This window comes from Rousettus aegyptiacus, unplaced genomic scaffold (assembly GCF_014176215.1).
Source record: "Rousettus aegyptiacus isolate mRouAeg1 unplaced genomic scaffold, mRouAeg1.p scaffold_m13_p_15, whole genome shotgun sequence".
Classification (NCBI taxonomy): Eukaryota; Metazoa; Chordata; class Mammalia; order Chiroptera; family Pteropodidae; genus Rousettus; species Rousettus aegyptiacus.
This window is the reverse complement of record NW_023416290.1, coordinates 58,945,571-58,973,331: the sequence shown is the minus strand read 5'-3', so window position 1 is coordinate 58,973,331 and position 27,761 is coordinate 58,945,571. Positions and strand designations below refer to the sequence as shown.

Sequence of the window (27,761 nt, the reverse complement as noted above, 5' to 3'; positions counted from 1 at the left end):
CCTACGGCACCCGGTGCCGCTTGGGCGGACGGGCCTGTGATTTTGATCTTTTTCTTTACAGCTCTTGCTACGATCGTGACTTCCTCGTCACACTGGTTACAGCTGTAGTTAAATGATTACAAGCGTGCGTGTGTCTCCTGACCAGGCCGAAGGCCCTTCCGGGTGGGATTACGTGTGTCTGGTTTAAATTTGCTGTCCATATCCACACCTGTTACAGCGCCTCGCCTACTAGTTGGCTCAGTAAATATTTTTTTAGAATTAATCCATCTAAGCGAGGTGCAGCCCGCTCATCTGCCTGCGAGGGCTGGCGCGCACGCGTGAGCGAGGCAGGCGGGCAGAGCGGCATGCGCGGCAGCGGCTCGTGGCTTAGGACGGCAGAGCGAGGCGGTGACTGGCAACGGGGGAGCCCTGCCTCTCGGCCGTGCCGCCACGCAGCAGTGTGGCCCACGAGCGCCAGCCTTCAAGAGAAGACGGAAAGCCAGCCCTGCAGAGCGCGGCCCCCAGGTGGGCGGCCTAGCTTCGAGTTCAGGCCCTGGGCATCTGGCTGTGGGCGGTCACGCCTCTGTCTCCACGTTTGAAAGTGGGGAAAACAAGGTTATTCTGAGGATTAGTGATTGCATTTCGCAGTGCTTGGGACAGCCCTGGCATGCTAAGTGCTGCGTAAGTCATCGCTTAACGAACTTCTGGAAGCCCTGGTCTGCTCAGCCCTCCCCGCTCGTGAGCAGCCTCTGCCGGGGGTGCCAGCCCGGAGCGGGATGCCAGCCCGGAGCGGCCTCTGCACTCGGGGAAGCGCGCTCGGCTCTGCACGCTGCCGCGAGCCCTTGCCTTATGCTCTTTTGATTTTGCAAAGAGCTTGAGAGAGGGGGGAGGGGGAGAGGAGGGCCACTTGGGAGGGAGCGCACGCGCCGGGGAGTCTTTCCCCAAAGGTAAACCGTCATCTCCGTGGGAATAAAAGACTCAGAGCCATGAGATTATAATTTCCTTTCAAAGGCTTCAGAGCCCAGATCAAAATGTCAGAGCCATGTGCCCCAAGCCTGAGAGCAGTGGGGACCGACCAGGGTGTGTTCCCTTTCCAGCAGAACATTCTGGAAGCCTAGGCCCCCTGCTGACCCCTCTCCTTCACTCCGGCAGGAGGTCAGGCCTTGCAGCTTGTGCTGTTCCGCACACTGAATGGATCCTCTTACTCCCTGCCTTCCCCTTCCCCCCACAAACAGTGTCTCCCTTCTTCTGTCCCTTATCTCAGCAAGTGGTGTCACTTTCCACCTAGCTGCCCAAGCCGGAGAAGTGGCTGCTGGCGGCTCCGCTTCCTGCCTCGTGCAGGCTTCTGGCCGTTCACGGCGGGGCTGCCCCGGGCCCCGCTGCTCCCTCGTGTTTGAGTCTCGGGCGTGGATTCTCCCCCGTGTATTGGGATTAACATGCCCTTTTTAGGATTCGTGTCAGGATTGAGTTGAACGGGGCATACCACGTATAACCTGCTGCGTACCTAACGTCAGTATTCAGTAAAAAGCTTTTGTTTGTTTTTGTTTTTTACCTCGTAACCCTTGGCTCAGCTTTGTCTTTAGCCGCTAGACATAGACTGTCTTTGAGTGAAGTGGGATTTTAATTGACATCTGCAAAATCACCTAACCTGGTTTCCAGTGAATCTTCCTGTTGGGTGGCCTTCATGTGCCCGGCAGCAAGGCCCGCAGGAAGACTCCGTGTCACCTTCAGGCGGTCCCCGGTCCTTGCTCCCCTCTGCAGCAAAGCGCCGGGCTCTGCTGCTGTGTGGAGCCCGCCTCCGTCGAGCCACCCCCCGCCACGCACTGCGCTGAGCACTGGGCGTCAGCGGGGCCCGGGCCCCCCGAGTTACCTGATGCAGAGGCCCTCGTTTTGACTGGGTGGTGAGGCTGACGCCTCTTTGTTCCGGAACTAGTTCCTCGGCGTCGTTTCCGAGCGGTCGCGCTCAGCCTGCCTCTCCGCCTGCCGCCGCCGCGTCTTCCTCCCTCCAGGGGCCCCCTCCAGGGCTGTCTCTACACGCTACGGCGACTGAACTCGGTTTGCACGCCGCCTTCGGTTTGGAAAGTGGCTTTAAGGGGAGCAGACCCGACAGTTAAGAGGCGAGGAGGGATGGGCACGTGCTCGACCCCCTTAGCGCGTCCGGGGCCCTGAGACGCTGGGACACACAGAGCACAGCGCCCCAGTCGCCGCCGTGGGTCAGGGGTCAAGTTTGCAAGAGTGTTGGGGACGGAGGTGCCAAGGACGTTGGGAAGGAGTGGGAACTCTGGCAGGCAAGACTCCCGGGGCGTGCGACCGGGACGTGGCGAGGAGAGCGCGGGGGCTTCGAGGCCTGCGTAGGCCAGGCCGGGCACCTGACGGCGTCGGGAAGGTGCGCGCGCTGCGCCGCTAGTTGCGCGATGAGGTGGCGGGGACGGCGAGCGCCTTTGCGTTTACCTTGGCGAGTTACGTCAGGGTCCCCGCTCTGTGCCGAGGACCGCTCGCACTTCGCGGTAGCTCAGTACGTGCTAGGTCTGTTGCTGATAACGGGCCATGGCAACACTCGGTGGCTTAAAATGACAGTAATTAGTGTCCAGATCTGTAATCGGGACGGGGCCCAGCGGGCACAGGTCACCCCCTTGCAGGTGGTGGCGACCGTCCCACAGGGAGCACCTGCGGTGTGCGCCTCAGTTCTTCACCCCGTCGTCCTCACCAGATTCCCGGGTCCCTCACACCCGTGATCTGGGCTCACTGTCAGGGGCTCTGCTGGTTTCTCACTCACGTGTGCCTTTTTGGGGGGCGACCTTCAGGCTCTTGAAGGTGCGGCACTGGCAGATGCCCTTCGGGAGACGGCAGCCGTCGCCTGTCCGCTGTCTTGGGTGCCTCAGACCGTCTCAGACCCTAAACGTTCTTCGGGTTGCGTCTTAATCCGACTTTGCCGAGTTTTTTTGGCGAGAGTTTTGGTCTCGCTCAAGCTGTTCCCTCACATTCGAATGAAGGCCTCCTACCACACTGTCTAACGGTCCAGTTGTTATGCTTTTTGGTTTTGTTTTCTGTTGCAACATGTCTGACTTCTGCAAAGTGACTAAGTGGAAGGACCTGGTTTTAGCTATAATTTTTCATCACCCACGCCGAGTGTGTATAATGACTACTCATTGAATTTTTGTTGCATGAAGAAAACTTGTATCTCACGTATAGGTTTTCAAAAATGGGCAGCAAAGTTAACGTGTTTGGTTTTCCTGTGAGATCTTCCCACAGATTCAAAGTCTGTGACTTAGAAAAGGGGAGGGCCGAGTTTCAGTGCTCATTGATGACAGCGAATTTGTGACAGAGCTGAAATAGGGCTCCTGGCCTTCGAATAATTTGTTTAGCAAACATTTATTACGCGCTACCGTGAATGGTGTGCTGCCCTGGGGCGGGGTGGGGGCGGGGAGACCCAGGGGTCATCTCGTTGGGTCAGGCCCCGTTCTCCTCATGCTCACTCTCATGTTCTGTCCGTGTGATCACGTGTCACGTGCAGAGAATGTAGAACAGCGTTGGTGATGTACGTATCGACATCTCGTTTTAATCGGATTTCAAATACTGTCTGATGAAGATGACCTTTTTCTCGTACAGAATATGACAGGTACCTAGCATCTAGCAAAATAATGGCAGCTGCTTACCTCGACCCGAACTTGAATCACACACCGAATTCGAGTGCCAGGACTCACCTGGGGACAGGTGTGGAACGTTCCCCCGGAGCGATGGAGCGCGTGCTCAAGGTCTTTCATTATTTTGAGAGCAACAGTGAGCCAGCCACCTGGGCCAGTATCATCAGGCATGGGGACGCCACCGACGTCAGGGTAAGTGTGCTCTTCAGGCGACGTCGTCATGTCGACTTAGATGAAGCGTTCATGGCGTTTCCCAAGGAGATAGAGCGGAATCTTTACTCCCCTGTCGCAGTGTTCACTTTCTCCCTGTAGTTCTTATTCACGTGATATGTGACTGACTAGCGTTTCAACTGTCGTAAAATTTCTTGGGAAAATAATAACCAAGTCATATGTTATTTATATAATGCCATCGACTTGTTTTTCTCCCCTGGGTTTCTTTTTAGTTCCTCAAAGGACACAAAAAACCCCCAAAGCAATTAAAAAAGCCTCTAATACTTCTTTAAGAAAGTTATTTGTAGAGCGTGTAACGTGAAAGTATTTGCATGACACCAGACAGGTAGTTTCTTAAAAAGTGTTGACCATTTTCCATGTACCAGACACTTGCCGGGATCTGGAGGTAGAAGAGGCCCCTGGCCGTCCAGCTCAGCGTCCTGGGGCGCGACGCCGCGGCCCTGGCTGCAGGCGGTGCGGAGGCGCCAGGCCACCCGCAGGCGCGGGACCCGGACGTGGCCGTGAGCCTGGGAAGGGTTCCTGTGGGCGGCGAGGGAGAGGTGGTGATGGAGTGTGGGAGGGCCATGGCCTGCACGTTTGCTGGCGAGGCCTGGGGAGGTCGCACGGCGATTTCAGAAAACCAAGTTCAGTATGTAAATTTCAGGAAGTGTTTACTTTGCTCAAATGTTAAAGAAACGCCTCCTCCTTCCTGCCTCCTCTGCCTAGTCCATAATCACCTTTAAGGGGGACAAGTGTCCAGCGACTAGGATGAATAGATAAGTCTTTTTTCCCCCTTTGTTTTTATAAAAATGAAACTAATTAATTTGCTGTTCTTTAACTTATATGTCTTAACTAGTTTTAAATGAAAAGGTAATGGTAGAATTTAGAATTGAGGCTGCAATAGTACATTTGAATTATATCTGATTTTCTGGTATCTCTGTAATGTTGTAATACTGACTCTTCATATGGATTAATTATTAAAAGGAGATCGTATCAGCCTTAATGAACTTAGAGCATTTGTATATGAGGGGAACCTTTCCAGGATTATGACTTTGAACAGACGTTTAGCAAATGTTCAAGATTTATCATGTCCGATTCACCTCGGCGATATTCCACGGTGAGCGTGCCATGACATTAGTGTCATACTTGCGCATGAGATTTTGGGCACACGGAGGGGCAGTGATCACTGGGCACCTGTCAGCCTTTAGCCAGTGTTAGAAACCTACCAGAAATCAGAATATTCACATGAAGAAAAATTCGTAAGTTGGATACACCTACCTAAGTTATGAGAACATGTTCATCAGACTGTGGTGAAGATCAGCTCAAGCAAATCTATATAGCCAGAAAGCAAGGTGTTTCATGTCATAGTCATTGATAAACGTTTGAAATTAGTTACTCTTATCAGTTGATGATTCTCAGCTTGGGGCTGAGAAATCTCGATTGACATTGATTTGCCACAGTCCTTTCCTGGAATAGCATGGAGTCCACATGCTACAGGGTCACTGCGACGGAAAGTGGCATTTTTCATAACCCACTTTCATCGAGTGCTCTACTGCTGTCACATTGAAAATGCACTCGTTCAATCATAAGTTAACTGCTGGATGGAGCCGCACGGGGCGGTACTGGAGAACATGCCCTGACGTCCTTCTCCCCGAGACGAGGTGTCGAACAGAGGAACGTCGTGGATGCAGAGACCTGCACGTCGTAAGGCAGGGATGAAATGAAGCAACGCACAGCATTCAGGGGCCCCACAGCCTCAGAACGGAGCTCAAGAGCGGGAGTGCAGCCACTGGGCAGAAAGAAACGGACCGTGTCGTGGTAGCGGAGAGGAAGCCATGCCCACCATTTCTGGAAAGGAGACAGCTTTTTGTCACCCAGAGTCGCTGAATAATTAGATTCAGTCTGAGGCTGTCCTTGCACTGCCCGACGTGGTCGCCGCGTGCTCGACCGTGGCTGGTCTGAACCGACGTTGCGTAAGTGTGAAACACTCTCTGGGTCTCAGAGGCTTAGCGTGGAAACGAATGTGAAATATCGCATCGGTTTCTGATGGCACGTCAAAAGGGTGATGTTCTCGACATATTTAGGTTAAATAAAACATTTTCAAAATTGAATTCACTTGTTTCTTCTTTATTCTTTTTAAATGTGTTACTAGAAATTTAAAAACGACATGCGGCTTGCATGGTAGTGCTGCCGAAAGTTACGCTGCGAATCATTATCAGGGAGACGGGGCCAGAAGAACGAAGCCTTAGGAGAAGTCGAAAGATTTGTTTTCATCGGGAGTGCGTCTGGATTCTCTCGATAGTTCATTAGAGAAGTTTTATTTCTCATGTTTCAATTAATAAACGTTACTTCGTGGCCTACATGTGCTAGTCATGCCTTGCTGGCTTAATGCCGGGCCGCTGACGAGGATCACGGACTCCGCTGTTGCCGGGCACAGCGCACAGGACAGCAGCGGCAGCACGCATGGAGCAGGCGACCTCGGGTGCCGCCCAGGAACTGTCACTGGCGCACGCGTGGGGCACCTGCCTCCTCGTGGCGGGGTTTGCGAGATGGCCAGGCGGGCCCCTGACGTCCGGTAACCAGCCTTGACCTGCCTAGCTGCCCAGGTGCCGCCACAGTCAGGCGCGCGTCAGAAGTCCGGTTGTGATCACAGAACCCCCTGGAGGGCCGGCGTGCTCCGCCGTCGACCGTCGGGAGGCCGTGGCTTCGGCCGCGTGCCGGCGCCGTGGGGGTGGGCGAGGGGCGGGCTGAGCGAGGCTGCCCCTGGGAAGTGACCCTTCAGAACGTCAGGAGGGTAGAGAGAGTCCCAGATGCCGTCAGAGACGTCTCCTGCCCGCGAAAAGAATGGCGCTATGGCAGACCTTTCGTCGGCGACGCCGGGTGCGGGGAAGTGTTGGACCGGCATCTTCACAGGGCTGGGGGCATCTCGTCCCTCAGGCCTGCACCAGGTGACGCGTCGGTCACGACGGCGTGGCGTGGAGTCTTCCGCCGAGAAGTCAGGGTGGAGAGTGGACAGCAGAGGCCGCCTCTGAGAAGGCCGTCTCCCCGGCACCGCTCTCGCGGCGTCCCAGGCTCCTGGAGCCGCGGCCGCGGGTTACGGCCGCTCTGCCCGCGCCACATCGGGCCCCGTCCCGCCTGGTCTCGTTCTCTCGTTCTGGCCTTAGCGCCACCCGGCACGTCTGTACCCAGCTCCCCTGTCTTCCTACTCCTTGCTCCGGGAGAGCTGCCCAGGGCTTCAGCCTGGGGCTCTCTCTCCTCGGTTCCTGGGGTCCTTGGAGTGAGCCAGTGTGTTAACTAACCCCGTCCCCGTCATCTTCAAAACGTACCTCGACGCACCCACTGCATGCGACCTCCGCCGCGGCGCTTTTCTCGGCCGCCATGCCGTGGTCTCCGGACGCCCGCCCTCCCCACGTCCCCTGGCAGTGCGCTCACGGCCCGGCAGCCAGAACGGCCCCGCCGAGGACCTTTCAGGGCCTTCCCGTCTGGCTCAGTGAACACGCAAGTCCTCAGGGCTCCTCCCCTCCTTTCCCATCATGCCCCGGGACGTCTGTCCTACTGGTCACTCACTTTTACTTTCCACTCCCCAGACCGCTTTCTAACACTCTTCTAAACAGTGGTTGGCGCAAAACCTCCAATAACTCACCATTTCTCTCAGAGAGAAGCCAGATTCCTTTGGTGGCCTCCAAGGACCCCCAGGGTCTGTCTCCTCGTTGCTCCTTGCTGCTGATTTCCCGTGACTGCCTCTCACGTCTGCCCAGCCCGAGAATGCCCTCCCCTACCTCGTCTGGTCCCCGTCACCCCGGTCGGCCGTATTTTCTCGCCCGCTGGCCAGCTGCCCCTTTGCATGCAGTCATCATCACGTCTTTCTCCTACGAGAGAGAGACCGGAGGGCGAGGATCATGTCTTACCCATCGCTGGTCCGCCAGCACCGGGCACGCGCCGGGCCCTGCACACATCTGCTGAGCAGGTGAGCCACGGACGCTCTCGAGCGAATGCGCACGAAGGCGGAGGTCGCATGGCTTCCTTCTACCAGCCCGGAAAGGTCATCGCTTCCCAAGCACCGTCTAAAAGCTGAGTGACCGAGTGAGCCAAGCCAAATCATAAAAGGAACTTGTAGAAACAAGCAGGACTACAGCTTCATCTCATTGCAAGTAGTCGGGGAAGTGTAAATTACAACCACAGAGAAGTGTCCCCGGCTCCCTGTGCTGGCCCGTCAAGGCGATAACCATTTTGAGATCGATTTCAACCGGTATTGGTATTAAGTATCAAGTGTAATTGGTGTAGTTTTGGTGCACGTTTTGGGTGTCTTTGTTAAAATGTTCCATTTTACGTAGCTTTTGACCCAGCATGTCTGTTTCTAAGCAGTGTTTCTACACATGTATGCTAACAGCCAGAAGGGTATTCATAGTAGTGGTATTTGCATTTTTACCTCCCTTTTTCCCCCAGAACAAGTAAAAAAGAAAGTAATTGTCCGCCAGTAGTCAGATGGCTGTGTGCATTCAGTGTTACATTCTTGATAAGATGTAAGCATTGGCTTCTTTTATTTTCTTCCTTAAGAAGAGTTATTTTACTATGAATGTCCAATATGAGAATTTAATCAGGAAAATTGTATATTTTCAAAGTTTGGGATATAACATAAATGGATAAATGGAGCTTTCGGAGTAGCCGAGTATCGATTTGTATGCTGCAGGACTAGGTTGTCGTGAGCCTTCAAAGCCAGGATGAGAAATTTAAATTTAATTCAGCAACCGTTAGGGCATCTTGTGACCCAGCTCTTTGAGCTCCCCAGGGACAGCCGCTTTTCCAAAGTTGTTTTTTTAGTTATCCAGAACCAAATATTTGGTACTCAGAATTTTTTAAGTCACTGGGTTTATGCATTTAGCATCCTTATTCAATAAGCAATTTGGTCATAATTTTGGCTGCTGTCCACACCGAGCCAGAGCTGAGGTTCGTGAGAGTTGGAGAACGGGAAACAGGACAGAGCACAGCGTGGAGGCGGAACGAGGAAGCCAAACATGAAACGAAAAGAAGCGCCTCTGTCGTCGCTTTTGCTTTTGCTGTGGGAGTCTCGTCTCGGCAGCCCAAACCCGGAGTCCCTCCGGGCGGCCTCGGGCAGCACGGGCAAGCGAACGCACTCAAATTCTGTCTGTCCCGTGGAACTCCGAAGCTGGGACCTGCTTTTCTGCTAATAAGCTCCAGGGCTCTGGACTGGGCTTCTCGAGCCGTTCTGCCTCTCTGCAGATGGGCCCCTGTGTGCCCCGTGGGTTCGGAGGACATGAAGGTCGCCTTTGCACGAGGGGTCATTGGGGCAGGTGCCCAGAGAAGGTGGGGTTTCTCCTGGGGTGTGGAGAGATGGTTCCTGTGCTGCCCTTCGAAGGTCGGACGAGGGCACCGGGACCGGCCGCAGTGGCAGCGAGCCGTGCGCAGCGCAGAGGGGGCCTGTGTTTTCGTCAGGGTGGCTGGCGTTGGCGTGCCCTGGGTGGCGAGCGGGCAGAGCCGAGGCATGAGGACAAAGGCACCTTTGTGGGCATTGGACAGCGGCGCCAGCGCCCGTCCCCCGCAGCTCAGCGACCGTGCACTGGCCTGGAGGAGACGCCGGAGTCGCCTGCGAGAGAGTTACCGGAAGAAGGGCGCCCTTCCTTTAGGCAGGTCCCTGCCCCACAGCACAAGACTTGAAGGCCGGAGCCCAGGCTGGAGTCCGACTCCCACTGGCCGCCTTGGCCGGGCGCCCTCGGGCAGGGCACAGCCTGCGCTGTCTTTCTCAGTGGCCTTGTTAGAAATTCCTGGCCTCGAATCCTAAAGCCAAAAAGGACATTTTCCACCTATCTCAGTCCCACCCATCCTTCCTGTCCCCATGGGACTTCTGAATACGCTGTCCTTGACTCTCCCCAGCCTGGCCCTTTGTTCCTGCCTTCTCCCTGCCACCACGTTTACCTGCTTCCTCCGCCCCTGCCCCCACCGCTCCCCTGTGCTTGGTACCAACGTCCCCGAAACTGAGCATCTCTAAGGGAGGCCGGCCCCGTGCAGGCACCGGGGGCGCAGCACAGGGCTCGGCCCTGCTGCGGACGCGCTGGGCCCTTGTCGGTTTCCCCGTGTAGCATGTGCCATTGCGTTTCCTGGCGAGGACTGGGAACTGCCGTGATCAGCGGCGTCACACTGTGGCAACTACTGTGTGCAGGAGCTTCTGAGATGTGTCTGACGTGTAAGTTATATGATAGCTTCAGTTAATTGCTCATTTTTAAAAACCAGTGATGATTTTCTCTAGTAGCTGTTTTCATATTAATATCAACATCATTTAAAAAACTTCATGGCCTAACGGACCGAGAAGGTTGCAGGGACTGATGAGCACGGCCTCACGAAGGGCAGCGGGCGGCGTCCATCACGTGCCCAAGTGAGGTCCACGCATGCGCCTGCTCCCCAGCACCTGCACGCGACTCCCACACCTGCGCAGGTGCAGGCCAAGGGTCACGTCTGCGGCTTCCCCTGTGCGCAGCCCCGGGAGAAGGCTCACTTCTCCGGGGGGCCTTCCCCCATGACCTTCCGGGGTGACCTTCACCTCGCGGAGCTCACAGGCCCCGTGCGTGAGAAGCATCAGATCCGGGGGCTGCTTTAGATCGCTGCTCGTTGATCTGGAGAGAGCCAGTAGGGCGGTCAGGGCCAGCTGCGGATGACGTCATGCATCATCGCTGTTATCAGCAAAACTCCCTCGTGTGTTTCTGGACGAGTGTTTTAAAGAAACAATATTAGTTGCAGCCTGGTCTCGAACAACGAGCTGTCCTTGGTTCAGAAAGTGTGACCTGCCGCACCCTGGTCCTCAGCAAGTGGCCCCGAAGGGCGGTGCTTCGCCACGTTTTGGCAGAGGGGGAGGAGCTGCATCGTCAGTGTCCGTGGCTCGTTCGTCAGTAATGAGAGGGAAGAGCAGGGGCCTCTTTTTGCATTTGAACTTTTTCTTGTTCATAAAAATACTTTCTGAGAAAAACGATTCCTGAGTCAAATTAAGTGATTTATTCAACTTGATACTCTTTTACCAAAGATTTCCGATAATAAATGAAAAGAAATGAACATTGCATTAATTTTTAGCATACGGTTTTTTGCTTATAACAGTCGTTTTTGTGGGGGGTATGTTTTAGGGCATCATTCAGAAGATAGTGGACAGTCACAAAGTAAAGCACGTGGCCTGCTATGGATTTCGCCTCAGTCACCTGCGGTCCGAGGAGGTTCACTGGCTCCATTTGGATATGGGTGTCTCCAATGTGAGGGAGAAGTATGAACTTGCACACCCACCAGAGGAGTGGAAGTAAGATCACAAACCTACTTTGGTGTCGCTCACACTTGCTTTGTTTATATAGTAAGTCACGCGCAAGCGGATGAATGTCTTTGCTTAATTTTCACACTGATTGTCATTAAACTGCTGTGTAAAGTCGGCTGGTAACTGTTAAGCTGTGACCCCTTCTGCACTCGTCTTTGGTCTGGTCTGTCTCTGGGCCCCGCTGACTTGATTGCCTGAGCGTCTGACTCGTTCCGCTGTGCTGGCTTCTGCTGGACACGCCGCCCTTGTCGGCGCCACTTGGCTTCAGCCTCTCTGCTCTAAGGGCTGCGGCCCCATTTCCTTGCCTTCCTGTTCCGCTGGCATCCTCGTGCATGGCAGCACTTGACGCGCCCCGAGGTGACCACACCTACTTACCGTGTTAATGGACCGCATGGCTTGCTTTACTGTGCCCAGGGTGTGTTTGCTGTTCGCGTAGGACAGTACAGCAGGAAGTGATCTGGTCACCCCTGCTGACCTTAGGAAACTGAGACGATTGAAGGTGAGTTAAAGGCATTCCCGACAATTGCCCTTTCCTCGGCTCTCTCCCAATGACACTTTTCATTACTACGCAAACCGACAGGTTAGTAGGGAATCCTGCGTTTGAAACACCGACGTCGGATTGAAGCGTAACTCGTGAGAAGGGGGTTCGTGTGTGTGTCGATAATGCTGCAGCAATGGGGGGGTTGGAGGTGGGAGAGGCCGTTCGGATGTAGCTCCTTCAGCCAAGCCTCTGCGTTCACTAGACACGTTTGGGCTCAGAAATCTCTAGTTGAATAAAATCTTATGCCAGTGACAGACTTTATCCAAGGAATATACTCGCGTCTTCAGACTTACCAAGGAGCTACAGCTGAGCAAACGAAATAGTCCGTGACAATGTGGTGTGTGGCTGGTTTACATCAAGGGCTAGTGAAAACCTGACCTCCAGCTATTTAGTCAGTTAATCAAACAAGTGTTTAAAAACTAAGAATATTTAATAATTAACATACCTGCAGGTCTTTTAATTTAACACAGTTCTATTATTCTCTTAATTTATGTAGACATGCAGAGGCATTCTTCATTATAATATTTTTTATGCTCCATAAAATGTTCGTTGAGTATCAATCTCTTGAGCACATGAGCTTTGTTTTTGTTCTTTTAAGGCAATTTATTTTACCTTATTTCAAGTAGAATAGGCAGTACTTTATTAAATGGAACTTGAATCCTCAAAATAAGAAAAGTTTGGGCCGGGTTACATAGAGCTTCACATAGGCTGACCCTGCTGGAATGAAAGGTCATGAAGATGCTCCTACTGCTGATGCTACCCATGACAGTGAGGGTGATGGTGTTGATACATTGTCACCACCGAGTGGCTGGTAAGAACCAGGTGGTATGTCCACCATATGCCATTTGTAATTGTATATGCATAATTCGTAAAATGTGTATTTCATTTAATGCTCCCAAAACCTTAAGAGGTAAAGACGATTGTTAAACCCTATTTTACAAATGAAAACAGGCCCAACAAAATCAATTTAAGTTGCATTCACGTAAGTAGTTTGTGACACAGCTTTGACTTGAATTTAGCTATCTGTGACTGCATAGTGCATACAGGTTTTAAAAATCAATGTGCCTATCTCGATAAGAGTAACACAATCTTAAAAACGCCAAGAGTGTAGCTCGGCTCCTAAGGTTAGTGAAGGTGGCGTGGATGGAAGGTGACAGATATTTTCCTTGGAGAGTTTGGCAGCACAGGAACCCCCTGCAGACATTTTCAGGAAACAGGAGAATGGTTTCCGGCGGAGGGTGTCAGATTCAGGAAGGAACGCTGGCAGAAAATGGGGTGGCTCCAAGTAAGCATTGGCTCTAACAAAAATAACGTAAAGAACGGATTTTTAAAAAATATTTAATGCGTGTCAGAAAAGGTGGTGAGAATTAAAGCTCTGTCAGCGAAGTTTTAAACTTATATCTTAGGTAACAGCTAAAACGTTAGCATCGGAGTTTATAACTTAAACAGGTGCCTAAGTAGATGTGAAGGAAACGCAGCACATGGAAGAAGTGGAGAAGAGGCGCGAGGAGACGGGACGAGTCACTAGTAAGATTCGAGGAGTGAATGCGAGTTACTGACACGAACGGTCAGAGATCAGTGGTGTGTGAGTAGAATACGTTCGTCCCAGCCACCTGCTGTTCACGAGAGCTGTGCGGAACAGTGGTGGCCAAGCGCGTTTCTTTGATTTACGGGAGGAAGAATTTTTTACCAAAGATCTGTACACATGCACATGTGTATATCTTAGAGCTATTTATATGTAATGGATCTACAGAAATAGTCTACAAAACTATTCTTAGTCTTACTATTTACACTAAAATCTAAGGTTTTCTCTTCAGTGTCATTCTGTTCTACTTCATTTAGATAGAAAGATAGGTAGATAGATACATGAACAGACAGACAAAAGAATTTCAATACCCACTAACCAGTGGGGTAGGGGTAGATTAGATTCGTTTTATTAATATCCTGTGAAAAAAGTTTTAAGACCAGCAAGCATTATTAGGGACGTAGAGGCCAACTACATACTATAATAAAAGGCTCATCAAGAATTTAATATGTACAGTCTGTGGCCTTGCTACCCTGAACAAGACCAGTTCCATCTGATCTTGGAAGTACATGGGGCCTGGTTAGTACTCGGATGGGAGACCACCTAGGAAGACCAGGTGCTGTGGGCATAAAAAATAAAAAAATAAGGGATTGTAAGCTGACAAGGTCCTTGCAATCTGCAAGGTCAACCAAGGGTTGCTTCACCTAAAAAATTTAAAAAATAATGATAGTATGTACAGAAATAGATATAATTCTAAACTTATAAATTCCTAAAGAAGATATTTCTCAAAATATGTAAAGCAAAAATGTTAATAAAAGAGTAAAACTCACCTAATAATTAAAACAGAAGGAAGACAATAGTAAATAATTTTTAAATTGCGTGTTTATTCTTTCTATAGTGGAAACGTAAAATTTTGCACATAACAGTATATGAATCAGTTTAAAAACACATTCTCAAATATTTCAAGGTTCAGAGCACAGCACCCAGCTTTCCGAGGGTCCGGCTTTAATGCTTGACTCCAAAGCCCCGGCGGGCTCTGCGCCGTCCTGCTGCCGGGAGCCCGCGGCAGCGGCCGCCGCCCGTCCCTCCCGCCCGTCCAGCCCGTCCAGACGCTCCCTCCCTCAGGCTCCCGGAGCCCCGGCCGCCCCCTGGAAGCGGTGCTGCTCCTGCTCTCCCGACCGTCACGCGGCTTCTGCTTAGCTTCTGAGTGTGGCCTGCCCCCGAGTCTCTCTCCCTCCCCTGCTCTCTCCAGACCTGCGTGAAATCCCGCTTCAGTTGGATAGACACGGGAAACCATGAACGTTATGGCGGTCACCCAGGCAGAAATCACAGATGTGGCGGACTAGGGCGGTGGCAGTGGGGGGGCACGAGGACATTCGTACAGGGGTATGCTTTAGGGTACAGCTCTTGAGATTTGCTGGTGAATCTTAAAATGTAAACATCCAATGACATGTGCAGATCCTTCCTGCTTAGAAACTTCTAGTAGCTCCTCGTCCGCCCAGGGCCAGCTCCAGAGTTTCTGAGCCCCTCGCAGTGCTCGGCATGCCAGCGACATGGGCCTTTGAAATGCCCGTGTGCTCTTCGCAGGCGCGCAGGCCGGGACCCGTGAGGCCGGGCCCCGGGCTCGCCGGCTGGCGCAGCCGCCTGTCTCTCCTCGCCTCCGCCTTCATCTCCTACGTCTCGCTCGCTCCGCTGGCCACTCCGGCGCCCTCGCTGCTTCCTGGAGAAGTTAAGCGCGTGCTCCATGCGATCGCTGACCTTGAACTCGGTGTGATCGCGGAGTCTGCTCTTCTGCCATTTCCAGCATGGCTTGGGTCTCCCTTCGTTCAGGGCGAGTGCTCCGCTGTCCCCCCCTCTCCCCCATGGCCGTCTCAGGCCGTTCTGTCCCTAGAGCCCACTGCTGACTGATACCTTTCTTCCGCGGACACCTAGGATTCAGCAGTCACCCAGTAAAAAATTTTGAGTGAGAACTGAATCAGTGATAACGAAATTGTAGAATAAACAAGAAGCACAGTAATTCGATGGTATAGTAACTTGTATCCAATTAGTACTAGTTTACGTTAGTAACAGAGTTCCCATAGCAACACCACTTCCTGTGCGTTAGACGCTGCGCTATGCACTTGACTAGGCAAAATGAACTCGTATCACGATCGTCTTACCGAGGAGGGCGGGCTCTCCGCTGCGCTTCACAGCGGCCGGACGCCTCTCCCAAGGCGCCGCCTCCGTGGGTGGCGGAGTGGAAACCGAGGCCAGGCGCGCAGCTGTTTCTCCTCTGCCGAGTTAGACGCGGCTGCAAGAGACAGAACACTCGGGGATTCCGCTCCTCCCCAGCGGACCCCTCAGCGCGTAGGTGGGCGCGTCAGGGCAGCGTGGTTCTGGCGCCAGTTCTGATGAAAGCGCGGGACTCGTGGGATAACGGGACATCGGTTTCTGCTCCTGTGAGGTTCGAACAGGGATGTTTTGTGTCGTGTGCCATAGAGCTGTTCATGTTGTTAAATACACCTGCGCTGTAGGCTTGTTCGCGTGATCTTCGGTTCTGCACAGACCTCAGGAAGCCAGCGTGCAGCTCACGTATTTGGGTACAGCCGTCTCGGGGATGAGCGGAGGAGCTAGGACATGTCACTGGGGAAAGAAGGGCCGGCTTGGTAAGTGGCTATTCTTGTAGGAAGGGTAACAACAGAATTAGATCCTGCCTCAAACAGTACGCAGAAATCCACTTGAGATGGATCAAGTTTTGAAAAAGAGAAAGTTTAATGGAAAATATAGTCGAATGTATTTGGCCCTGGAGTAGAAGATTTTCTAAATACTCTAAAATGTTCACTGTAAAGGGAAAGAATCGCGGGTTTGACTTTAGTGAGACTGAGAGGTTCTCTCTATCAGAAGATACGTTGGTAAGAGTACAGAGCAGGTCGCAGCTGGGAGAGGACCTTGGCAGCACACGTGGCGGGCGGAAGCCGGTGCCCAGGCTTCTTCCGGGCAGTGTGGGAACGGCAGGCAGCTCAGTGGACAGGAGACGTGAAGGTATTTTCATAAGAGGAAACAGGTTTGGGCACTTCGTAGGGGGACACCGTCTGCTTCGCTGGCGATCACTTCAGGGAGATGCAGGTTAGGGACGGAGGCGGCCTGGACCACGGTGAGAGTCCCGCTCGCTCTGCCTGGTGAGCGCAGTAGCAGCCGGGGGGGCTGCGGCTCCCGCGGGTCTCGCCTGCTCCGCTGGGGAGAAAGCCAGTTGGGGAAACCGTTCGGGAAAGCAGCCGAGCGTCCCCGGGAAAGCCCGGCCGTCGCATGCCCTCCCGTCCTGCGCTTCACTCCAGGTTCTGCCTCGAGAGGCTCGCATCTCTGGACGGACCGGGCACCCAGGAGTGCGCCCGGACGAGCCAGCGCCAGGTCAGCCGTGGGCCGGTCACACAGCGGGGTGTTGCCCAGGTCAAAAGGGACGGGCGACGGGGACAGGCACCCCTGTGGCTGGATCTCAGCCAGATAGCACCGCGCGGCAAGCCAGCCCCAGGGCGACGGCGCGGGTGCTCTGAGCACCGGGACGGCCGGCGCGCACGCTGCAGGGTGTCCTTTCCCTTGTCATGTCAGTTTTACCTCAGTCTTTAAAAGCGACTTTCCAAAGACGAGGTACAGTGCCCGGAATCACCTACTGGAGTCTGTTTGGCGCCTCTGCTCTCCACTGCGCAGAGGGGCCCCCCGACCTGCGCAGGGTACGGAATCATTCACCCAGAGGAAGGGCGTCCTTTTTCAAAGAAGGCAAAAGAAAATGAATAATGATAGTGTAGAAGTTTTAGATCGTATTTTGATAGTGACATTCTATGTGCATATGTCTTAATTTGAAAAGCTAGCCTTTCATCGTAGTACAGAATTCAACAAGCGGTCCTAAAGATTTCAAGCGGTAAGACAGTAAGCGGAGGAAAGCTCTAATGAGTTTGGAAGTGACCCCTTTAAACACAGGCGAATCTCCCAATTTTCTCATTTATTAATGGACGTTAGCTGGATGCTTCTGTCCCGGACACCGACGGTGCAGAGATGAGTAGGTCTCCATGTGTCTGTGGCTCTGCATTTATCGACCCCGCTGGTTTGAAACTGCGTCTGGTGGGTGTTTGCTGCCACAGCTGCAGGACAGTCGGTCTTATGTGTCTGGGAACTTTTAAAAATTCTCAGTATGTATCAAAAGTTGCAAAAATAAGAGCCTCCCTGAATGTTAAAATCTTGCATAAACAGTCCAGTTATTGACACCAGGAAGTTCACATTGATTCATCGCCATTAGCCACCACACGGGTGTGATTCAGACTCCACGGCTGCCACACTAGTGTCCCCCTTCCGGTCCGGGGCCCCGGTCGGGACCCCGCGTCGCCTTTCACCGACGTGTCTCCTTCGGCCTCCTCCGGTCTGGGCGGCTCTCTGTGTTCGTCCCGCGTGACCTTGGCAGCTTGGGAGAGCACCGGCTGGTTATTTGTGCTGCGTCCCTCAGTTAAGATTCGTCTGGTGCTTTCCCTCGTGAGGACGTTCGGGTTATGTGTTTGGGGCAGTCTGCCTTCGGGCATTTGTGCGTGTTCTTGTGGGAGAGGAGCCCCGTGTCTGCCTCTTAACCACGTGGGCCCTGGGCAGCGTACAGAATCCCCCGAAACCCTCCCCCCGTGGCGACAGCGGTGAGGTGCTGACCTGGTCGTGCTCCGCGCACAGTAGCGCGGTCGCCCTGGCCTCCTCCTCCTTCCTCTGGCCCGCGTCCTCGGGTTCGTCGGGTCCGTACAGTGTCGCCGGGCCAGGCCTTAGCCAAGCGCTCGTAGGGCGGCAGGGACTTCTGGCTGCTTCTTATCACACTGTCTCCTTGTCAGGTGGTTGAGCTGAAGACACTTGTGTGCATGTTTTTGTGCTGAAAAACAAAACATTTACAGATTGCTTTTATTTTAACTTACTCTAAAAGTATTTCGGAGTTATTGGCAGTGCCTTACTCACCGTCATATTGTAGCTGTAGACTGTGCATTGAGATACTTGTTTCTAATTGTTCTGTTTTGTGAATTATCTTTTAGATATGAATTGAGAATTCGTTATTTGCCAAAAGGATTTCTAAACCAGTTTACTGAAGACAAGCCAACTTTGAATTTCTTCTATCAACAGGTACAAGAGGGTGATTTAATATAGTTGTTTCTTTTGTTTCTTTGAATCCTGTTTACTACCTGGTTTTTATTAGGATTAGCGTAAACCTAACATTTGGGAGACTGTGAATTTGTCGTTACAAGGCAGTGAGAATCTTAACTAATGAGAAATTTAAAATTTTGTGAATTTTTATGTGCTCGTGCAAATCTTAAAAGATACTCTTTCTTCGTGGAGACAGTAAGTCCTTAAAGACAGAACACGACCATTTGTTCTGTCTTTAAGTCAAGTACATTTATTATGCCCGAACATCAGCAGGTTTGTCAGATGTGGAATTCATCGTCAGAGCCAACTACGTCATGTAACCTTGGTAGCAGTTTGTATGATGATAAAGCCAAAACTGACTTTCCACTAAGAGTAGGTTACTTTTATCCCATAAGGTGTTAGTCAGGCAATAAATATATGCGGCCTAAATGAACCAACACAGTTTTATGACCAAATAAACGTCACTTGTGAATATTCACGAAGAATGCCCCCCAAATTGTCTAATGAATGTCAAAGAGACATTTGTACATACAATTTTGCCATTAAATGCATTTGGTGATTTTTTGGTTGAATAAAAATATTCATTAAGTACCTGCTGTGGGCTGGGAATGCAGAGATTAATTCCCTCCCCGGCACCCTTCAACCCCGCAGCCCAGTGAAGGTGCCCCTGAACCACTGCGCACGGTCGCCCCCGTGGGCGGGGCTCAGCCGCGTCGGCGTCACACACGCGGAGCAGCGCGGTGCGGGGAGCTCGCACGCCGGGTGTGCCCGCCGCGTGCCGACGCCCGCGGGACTCCGGGCCCCTCGCCGGGCTCCTCGCGCTCCACTGCGTCTCGTGCTAAAACGCGCCCGTGCGAAACCTGCCCCGTGGGTCGTCCTATCGATTCAGCGAGAAGACACGTCCACCGCGTAATCGCCCCACGAGTCTTTGAAGCTGGGGCCGCGGACAGTGCCAGGCGTTGTCCGGCCGCGAGCCCTGACACGGGCGTGAGCGGCGCGTGGCGGGGCGGCCGTCCCCTCCCTCCCCGCTCGCTCTCTCCAGGAACTTCCTCCCACCCGGTCCTGTCCTGCGGTCGGTGACGTGCTGCTTGAGTCAGTCTGCTGGGTTTCGAGTTGGTGCGCCCCTCGTAACAGCGGTGGGCTCTTCGTAGACAGGGAAGGTGTCACATCAAACGCTATTGCTTAAAACAGCCCATCTGTAAAACATGAGTAATGTAATTCCATTTATGTGAAAAAATGTGTAGCTTTTATTTTCACCCCGATCTGACAAGGAAGCTTCGTAAGTAGGATGGTTTCCGCATTGCTGGTTTGGCAGGTGGTCGTATATTTATTTCTCTTCCTGTGATGAAGTCGCAGTGCAGAACCCGTCCCGTGCACGTGCGGAGCTGTCAGAACTGTCGCAGATGAGCCGCGCCACGCCGCGCAGGTCCCCCCGGCGCGGGGAGCAGGCTTCATCCCACTGCCGAAAAATCAGTTAGAAGCAGAACACTGCCCCCTGCCAAAAATAAATAAAAAATTGGCCCTTCAGCTGTTTTTGTTTTAGCCAAAGTCTATTTGAGAAAGCAGCTGAAATATTTTGTAAGAACTTGTTTGGAAATTATCACTAAAAATTCTAAGATAAATTATTTTAAAGGGGCATCAGCATTTTATGACACACATTCTTTAAATACTTTTAATATTTGATGTATGTAATATAAAATGTGTACACATACATTCCTGTATTTTCGCTGAATTCCAGGCTAAATTGATCCGTTTTTAAGGGGCTCTGAACTTGATGACATTGATTCTTTCAATGGTGGAGATCCTGTAACATTTGACTCGCGTGTTCTTTTGTAAGGTGCGATGCTTAATCAGGTGACGACACCCTATGACCCTGCCGCCCAGACGAAGAGCGCACATCCCGTGTCCCTCAGGACTCCGTGGCAGTCTCCGCTGCCTTTGGTTTTTATTGTCGCTGTGGAGAGGCTGCTCACTCTGTGTCCTTGTGGGCGACCTGTCTTTTCCCTCGGGGTGGCCGTCGGGCCTTTTCTTCGTTTTGCAGTTTTTATTACAAACCAGGCGTGGCCCCGCAGCTGCTCGATCCGGTGAGATCCCAGTCGTGCAGCTCGTGCCTGTGGGGCGTGTGTCCTTCCTCAAGTAGGAAATGTCTTCGGTAATAACTATCAGATACTGCCTTGTCTTCGTTTTTTGTTATTCCTCCTGGGATTTCAGATTAGATCTACATTAGAATGTCTCAGCCTGGATTAACTTCTCTTTCCCATTTCTCTCCTTGTCTGTTGAGATTGATGATTCAGAGAAATCTGTCAGGTCACCAGGTCTCCTCAGCTGTGGCCAGTTTGATGTGCAGTGCGTTTGTTGACTTTGTATTTTTTTTTTATTTTTTAAGTTTATCACCCCTCCCCCTCCCCACACACAAACACACTTTTAAAAAAAATCTACCAGGCCATGTTTTATGGCCCTTATTGTTTACTGATTTTTCTGCCTTTTATTATCGTTTCACATGGAGTTACTATCTCTATTCTGAATCTGAATTACAGCATCTGAAATCTTGAGGTTTCCATCTGTAGTTGGTGGCTTACACTCGTTTGGTGACACATTGCCTTGTGTGTGGTTATAATCTGTTATCTTGTTGACCTCGTGTGGGGATCTTCAGGATCTAGACTGGGGAACAGTGAACATTCCTGAATGTTTTCTCTGCTATTATTTCTGTTTCAGAAGAATCAGTATTTTTATCAGCTTTTTTTTTTTTAATCAGGGCAGAGATAAAAGAATTATGTTTAGATTCTCTCTACCACCATTCCTACCTCGAGAGAGAAAGACAGAGAGAGAGAGAGAGAGAGAGAGACAGAGAGAGAGAGACAGAGAGAGAGAGAGGACTTATAGTACCCTACCGTATGTTATTACTTACTTTGAAGTTGCATCCAGCTTCGGCCCCTGTTCATTACGTGCCATGCCTTGGGATGGTGTCTAGGAAAACAGTGTGCCAGGGGACGTGCCGAGGGTTGGGTGACGGGCTGGACCGGCTGGAGGGTGTTCTGTGGATGCACAGTTCCGTTTAAAGATGTCCCCGATGTGACTACCAATGTGAGATGTTGTAAGCGATTCACTCAATGTTTTGACCCATTTTAGAATATTCTGAAAGATATTAATCAGCACACTCTAAAAATAAACTAGGATCATGTTGTAACTCTACTCACTGTAGAGCAGGAGTCTGTAGGTTTTGACACTAAAGCAAGACAAGTATGTTTTGCCTCCTGTGTGTGAGGAATAGAAATTCCTGTTGCTTGTAAGACTTGTAGGAAAGTAAAGAGGCACCCGAACTCCAGTCTGATCACTGTTCATTCATTCATTCGTTTGCTCACTCATTTAGTCAGATACTATTGCGCACAGAGGTCTAGGTGCTATGCAGAAAATAGAGCAAACACTTTGAGGGGAAGTGGTGCTTAGGGCAGAAAGAGCAGACAGTTGTCCTTGCTCAGAGCCACCACCGCTCCCACCGGAGGAGGAGAGGTAGGTGAGTACAGGCGCACCTGCGTTGTGACCCTTGGTGTGTTAACGAGGCCATGGCCGTCTGAAGCCTTTTCCTTTCTCTGAAAGAAAGGGATGTGGCAAATTAACTGGAGAAAATGAGACTCTGCGTCGGCCAGCTTCGAGGCAGGTGCTGTTGACGTCCCAGTTCCGCCCGACCGAGGTTTATCGTCGGGATTTAAAGCAAAGCTCACGCCGTTGTTTCTTTGGTTGCTTGGCGGTCGGCTGGGAGAGGTGTGTGGTTTGTCTCAGCGTGTGCTGGTTAATGTTGGGAGACGGGGTCTCTGCAAGGGATGCTCATGACGGCGAACTGTCCAATGTGAGGCAGGCAAAGTAATTCACTGGGGAGTAGGAATCTTTTAAGCGACAGCCTAGGAAGGAATGGTTTGGAATTTTTCTAGGGTTGTGGCCAACACACTTTTCTGTAAAGCGTCAGAGAGTAAATATTGTAGGGTTGAGGACCAAGAGGCAAAATTAAGGGTAGTGTGAAATACTTTATGACGAGAGGCAAGACGAATTTCCACAGTTGCGTTTGGCGAAGTTAATAATCTCATAGTTGAGCGCAGTTTTTTTGTGATACAGGTCTACTGAAGAGAAGAATGGAGTTCCTTTAGGGGAGAGAGAACATTTCACTGAATTGAGGTTCACAGTGGGCGCTCCCCATCATTACAGTTAGTTACGGATGTGGACCCTTTAATAATCTGTGGGGAGGTTTTACGTATTTCGTTTTTGAAATTGTCTTCACACTGATAGGTATTTTCAAATACCGATAGAGCCCATCACTTAGTCGAGCATAATCACTGTTGGAAGGCATTTATAAAACCCGTTAGATTCCTCTCTTTACATTCGACTCTATCATTACTCGGCGGATCAGCCCTCCCGTTGTTGGGCGGCCCGTCAGTTGCAGGGCTAAATGGGTTTCGAGATCCGTAAGTTTCCTTCGGCCCTGCACAGAGGTCCCACGGTGCCGTGGAACTGAGGTGTGCGTTCAGAAGACGTGAAGACCGCGCTTTCGGGGTCGTCTCTCCTGCCTGCTGGTTTGCGCTCTGGCAGCGCGGGGCGGGGGAAGCAGCTCGGCGTGGCTGTGCTCGGTGACGCCAGTCGTTTCTGAGCGTCCCGGCGAGGCGCTGGAGGGCACGTCAGCTCTTCGTAGCGGCGGAGCCGTGTGTTTCCTTCACCGCTTTGCCCGTCTTCATCTCCAGCCGCCGGCACACTGAGTGGCGCGGGGTGCACGAAGTGTGTCAGGGGGCCCAGCAAACATTTACCGGACGCGTCGGTCTACAACGGTTTCTTTTAAAACAGTGTCGTTCCCCCTTTCTGTCGTAGGTGAAGAGCGATTACATGCTAGAGATAGCCGACCAGGTGGACCAGGACATCGCCCTGAAGCTGGGCTGTCTGGAGATACGGTGAGGTGGTGACTGCGTTGCGGTCTGTAGTCGCCATTGGTTTTCGGTATTTTTGGAAACTATTCAGGTATTTTCCTCATAAATATTATCCATAAAATATTGACTAACATTTGAGAAGATTCCGAATAGGTTAATCTTTCTGTTACGTGTCTGATACAGTTACTCCCGCGACACGTGCCTTTGAAGGGCCGGGTGTGGCGCACACTGGCCACAGCGGCCGCCTGGTGTCCCTGTGGCCGTCCGCGTGCACACGCTGTGTCCTGTGCAAAGACGCAGCGCGGACGTGGCCGGCGTCTGGGTCTCCCTGAGCAGAGCCAGGCCCGCCCACGCGACGAGGGAGCGAGACCGCGGCGACAGGAAGCCTGCGCGGCCTGCGCGTGGGCCACCAGGACCCGGGGACGTGCCGTGAGCCACGCGCGTTCCTCGTCGAGCGTGTCAGGACGTGTGCGGCTGAGTCCCCAGTAGTTAGGCGCCCCCCTCACAGGTTTTATCACATAACGACATAGACATTTTTCACGCGTGTGTGTAAAAATTCATCTCTCTCCTCGTTTCAGGCGATCGTACTGGGAGATGCGGGGCAATGCGCTGGAGAAGAAGTCCAACTATGAAGTTTTAGAGTGAGTGTCACGCTGCGCCGTCAGAGCAGAAATCCACAACCAACCCGCCCTTCACACTGGAGTTTTCATCAGTTTCTCTATTTAAACATTAGATCGGAAACACGCCTGTTTCTAAAACTTTATCTGGAAGAGGGAAAGTTTTATTTAGAAAAGAAGTCTTGATAACATTAGCTGTGTCAACAGACATGTAAATTTGTTAATTAAATAAATGTCTTAAGGCTAATAATGTCTGTGGCATGCCAACATATACATGATAAACTTTTTCTCTGTATTTAATGATATCGGGATGAAAGTTTTACTTTTAATTTATATTGAAATCTATACTTGCCTATAAATTGCCTATAAATTATTTATATTCTCTTTACAAGCTTACTAAGGATTTTTTTGTTAGTAAAAAGAGTAGAGATATGAAAGTTTAGAATAACTGAAAAATTGTCCAGCCACGAAATCATTTTGCCTTTTGTACTGTTAGATTAGATTGCTTTAAATGCATTCAGAGCCATGCTGGAGCGTACGCCTTGGGATGCTAGAAGGTCTGCACTTCCTCATTCGGTGATTAATTTAGCAAAGATGATTGACGTTCGTTATGTCCCAACGAAAGCCGGTTTCGTTTCACGAGCAGCATGGCGGTCTTAGGACGTCCTTTTCCTAGCCGTGTTACTCCTGCAGTTCTCGTGCTGTTTGGAAGACGCTGCTAAAGTAAAGTGAAAGGTCGTCGAAGTGGAAATAAGTACTTTTGGAAGTTAGTCACGAAGCAGGTATAACCGTGCGAAATCGTGACTGGCGGTAGCGATGGTCGTCGTTTTCGATAATCGCACGAGCCTCCTTTGTGCCGAGTCATGACACGGGCGTGGCCTGGGCCGTCCGTCTGTCCTGGGAGCTGGGAGCTGCTCGTCACTGGGCTTCGGCGTGCTGGGTCAGTGCGGCACGTAGCAGGCAGCCGCCGAGCATTTGTGCTTGTGTGCCTGTGAGGTCACCCTTCTCAGAGGTGGGGCCAGAGGGGAAATAAATGTGTCCTTGACCCAAGAATTCACTTCTGAGGAGCTTGGTCATGTAAGTCAAGCTGCCGTGCCCACAGGCCTCCCGAAGCCCCGTGTTCAGGGTTCACGGCGTGAACTCGCCGCAGGGCGAGGCCAGGCGGGCGCCTTGGGCGCGCTGTCGCCGGGGCCGTCGGGTGACGTCTCGTCAGCCGTGTGCGCGTTAGGGTCCCCTTCGTGCGGTCTGAGGAGGCGCCTGCATTTCACTTTCCTTCTTGATCCCTCTGTATTTCCCATGTGTCTCCTGACGGTTCTCGTGGTCCCCAGGCTTTATGTCATTTTAACCAGCACAGGATTGCCATCTAGTGGCCACAAAGCCCAGGTCACTTGGTACCCAAAATAAGTAGGAGAAAAGAGTGAGCTGTTCTTTCCCACCTGTTTTCTTAGCCAGCGAGCTTTGAGGCTCTGCATAATAACGGTTGATTTTGTGGTCTGATCTAAAGAAAGTTAGTGGGATTCCCAACATTTCACACGTTCAGCTTTTAGACCTTAGGTAAATCACTTAATTTCTCTCTTTTTGTTTCCTATGTAGAACTGAGACAATAAACTTTGATTGAGTCCCTTTATCATCAAAGTTTATTTTTTAAAATAGTCAACTTTTAGGATTAATCCAATGGAATTTTTTTAAGATTTCCATAGTATATCCCGAATCTTGCCCTAATCAGGCCAGTCCACTTTCTCTACAAATACAGCAGTACCCATTTGGAACTTACCTGTATAAAGTGAACCTTCAAGCAGTACTTGAAAAAGAACAGTATATTTATACATTGTGATTTGCAGTGTTAAAAAAACAAAAAGACTTTCTACTGAAACCAAGTCGTAGTGATGTTTTCTGCAAATATCTAGAAAACAATCCGTCCCACCCCTTCCGTGACTTTGCTGGTGAAGTGGAGCTGTATTACACTTCCTTCCTGAGTTGTGTGTAAAAGGGAAATAACTTAAATTGCTTTTCTTTTCTTGTAGCAGTGTCACTGTATTGATTGATTTGGTGGCGTCATTTGTTAATATGCTTCTTTTTATGTTTCAGAAAGGATGTCGGTTTGAAGCGATTTTTCCCCAGGAGTTTGCTGGATTCCGTCAAGGTAATTGGTTTGCTGTGTCATAATCAGATGCCACGCTGCGCCACCGCCTCCCCTGTGACATGTGAAGTTATGGTGCGAGGGGCTGGCGGGTCCTGTAGGCACGTTAACGCTGGGGGGTTTTATCGTGCAGCTTTCTGGTCATTGGCCTTCGGAAGCACCGAGACGCCGTGAGCCGCCAGAGGCTGAGGAGAGGCAGGTAGATGCAGCGCGGGCCCCGGGGCCAGCGAAAGGCTGTCCATGGCCAAAGAGCGAAATCCGAATGCATCGGTAGCTTAGCAAACAGCACGGGGCCGGAGCCGGTTTCTTAGTTTTACCGCTGTGCCAGTGTCGTGGAGGCTTTAGAGGGGGCTGGTGAGGAGCGCTAAAGAGCCCTCCGTACTGTCTTCATAGCTCCCTAAATCTAAACTTAGGTAGCAAATCCAAAAAAATAGCCAGATTTCAAAAATTTATTTGAATGTAATTCACAATAGAAACCTAATTTCAGAACTAGAAATGTTAAGAGAGTGCGTTATTAATTTCTTGACATATCTCTACAATCCCAAGTAATAAAAGTGCTTTCCTGGAGTGCTATCAGGAATGCCTAATACTCTTAGAGAAAACAGTCGTCCTTCCCATGTCCGTGATTAGCAGGTGGCCGCAGCAGGCGTTCGTTCCGTCAGGCACAGGAGAACCTGACTCACTCGTCCCTCAGCACCCGATGCCTGGCCTCTGCTGGGTGCCGGCCCCCGAGGGGGGTGCCGGGAGGATGAAATCCGTGTCTGTGTCTGCATGGAAAGTGACCCTCCGATACAGGTCCCTGTAGACAGACGAAAGGAGGCGCTCTGTAGATAGCTGCACCCTTGTTCACTGCAGCATTATCCACAGCAGCCAGGCACGGGAGGGGTCTGCGTGTCCACCGACGGGCGAGTGGATAGGAAGATGTGTGAGCACACACACACACACACGCGCGTGCGCACTGCATCTTCAGTGAATGTTACTCAGCCGTAAAAAGGAAGACGATTTTGCCATTTGTGACACCACGGGTGGTCCTAGAGGGCATTTTGCTAAGTGAAATGAGTCAGACAGAGGAAGATAAATACCGTGTGATCTCACGCCTATGCGGAACCTGAAAACAAACGAACAAAAACCAGACTCGTAGATGCGGAGCGCAGGGTGGCGGTTGCCTCCGGTGGGGGTTTTGCTGTGGGTGAAACGGGTGAACGGGATCAAAAGGCACAGAGTTCCAGTTTATAAAACAGACGTCATGAGGACGTAACGTACAGGATGGTGACGTTAGTTAATAATACTGTGTTGCAGATTTGACAGTTGCAAAGAGAGTGAGTCTTAAAAAATTGTGATTATGTGAAGTGGCGGATGTTAACTAGGTTTATCGGATGTGGCAATCATTTGCAATATATACAAATATAGAGTCATGTTGTACACGTGAAGCTAATATAATGTTGTGTGTCAATTATACATCTTTGCGTGCACTGTTACCGTATCTGTATTTAGCATTTAGCGGGTAGGTGGGTAATTCTTTGGTTAATGTAGTCTCAGCCTGTTATTCTTTTGTTGGACGTTTTCTTTAGCATTGCATCTCTAGGGGTCCACTGTTGCTAACAGCATCTGATGAGTTTTAGGTCAACTAGCATGAAATTTTCTTTGTAGTTAAAAATGGCTGAGTAGCAGCAATTTCTGATGACGACCTAATAATGATATCGCTTCATTTTGGAGAAGTCTCATAATCTGAGTAGTTTTCTCT

General features: G+C 51.2%; 1 protein-coding gene across 23 annotated transcripts in view; it reads left to right on the top strand.

Moving 5' to 3' along the window:
• Window positions 1–27,761, top strand: part of PTK2 (protein tyrosine kinase 2) — a 131,386-nt gene that overhangs the window by 33,582 nt on the left and 70,043 nt on the right. For all 23 annotated transcript variants that reach the window (XM_036233092.1, XM_016133577.2, XM_036233087.1 and 20 more), the window contains 6 exons: window positions 3,589–3,815; window positions 10,964–11,130; window positions 18,242–18,329; window positions 23,205–23,284; window positions 23,839–23,901; window positions 25,966–26,020. In XM_036233092.1, the coding sequence (XP_036088985.1) occupies window positions 3,621–3,815; window positions 10,964–11,130; window positions 18,242–18,329; window positions 23,205–23,284; window positions 23,839–23,901; window positions 25,966–26,020 (648 nt within the window). In that variant the 5' untranslated portion in view covers window positions 3,589–3,620. Of the gene's footprint in view, window positions 1–3,588; window positions 3,816–10,963; window positions 11,131–18,241; window positions 18,330–23,204; window positions 23,285–23,838; window positions 23,902–25,965; window positions 26,021–27,761 lie in introns of those variants that run through there.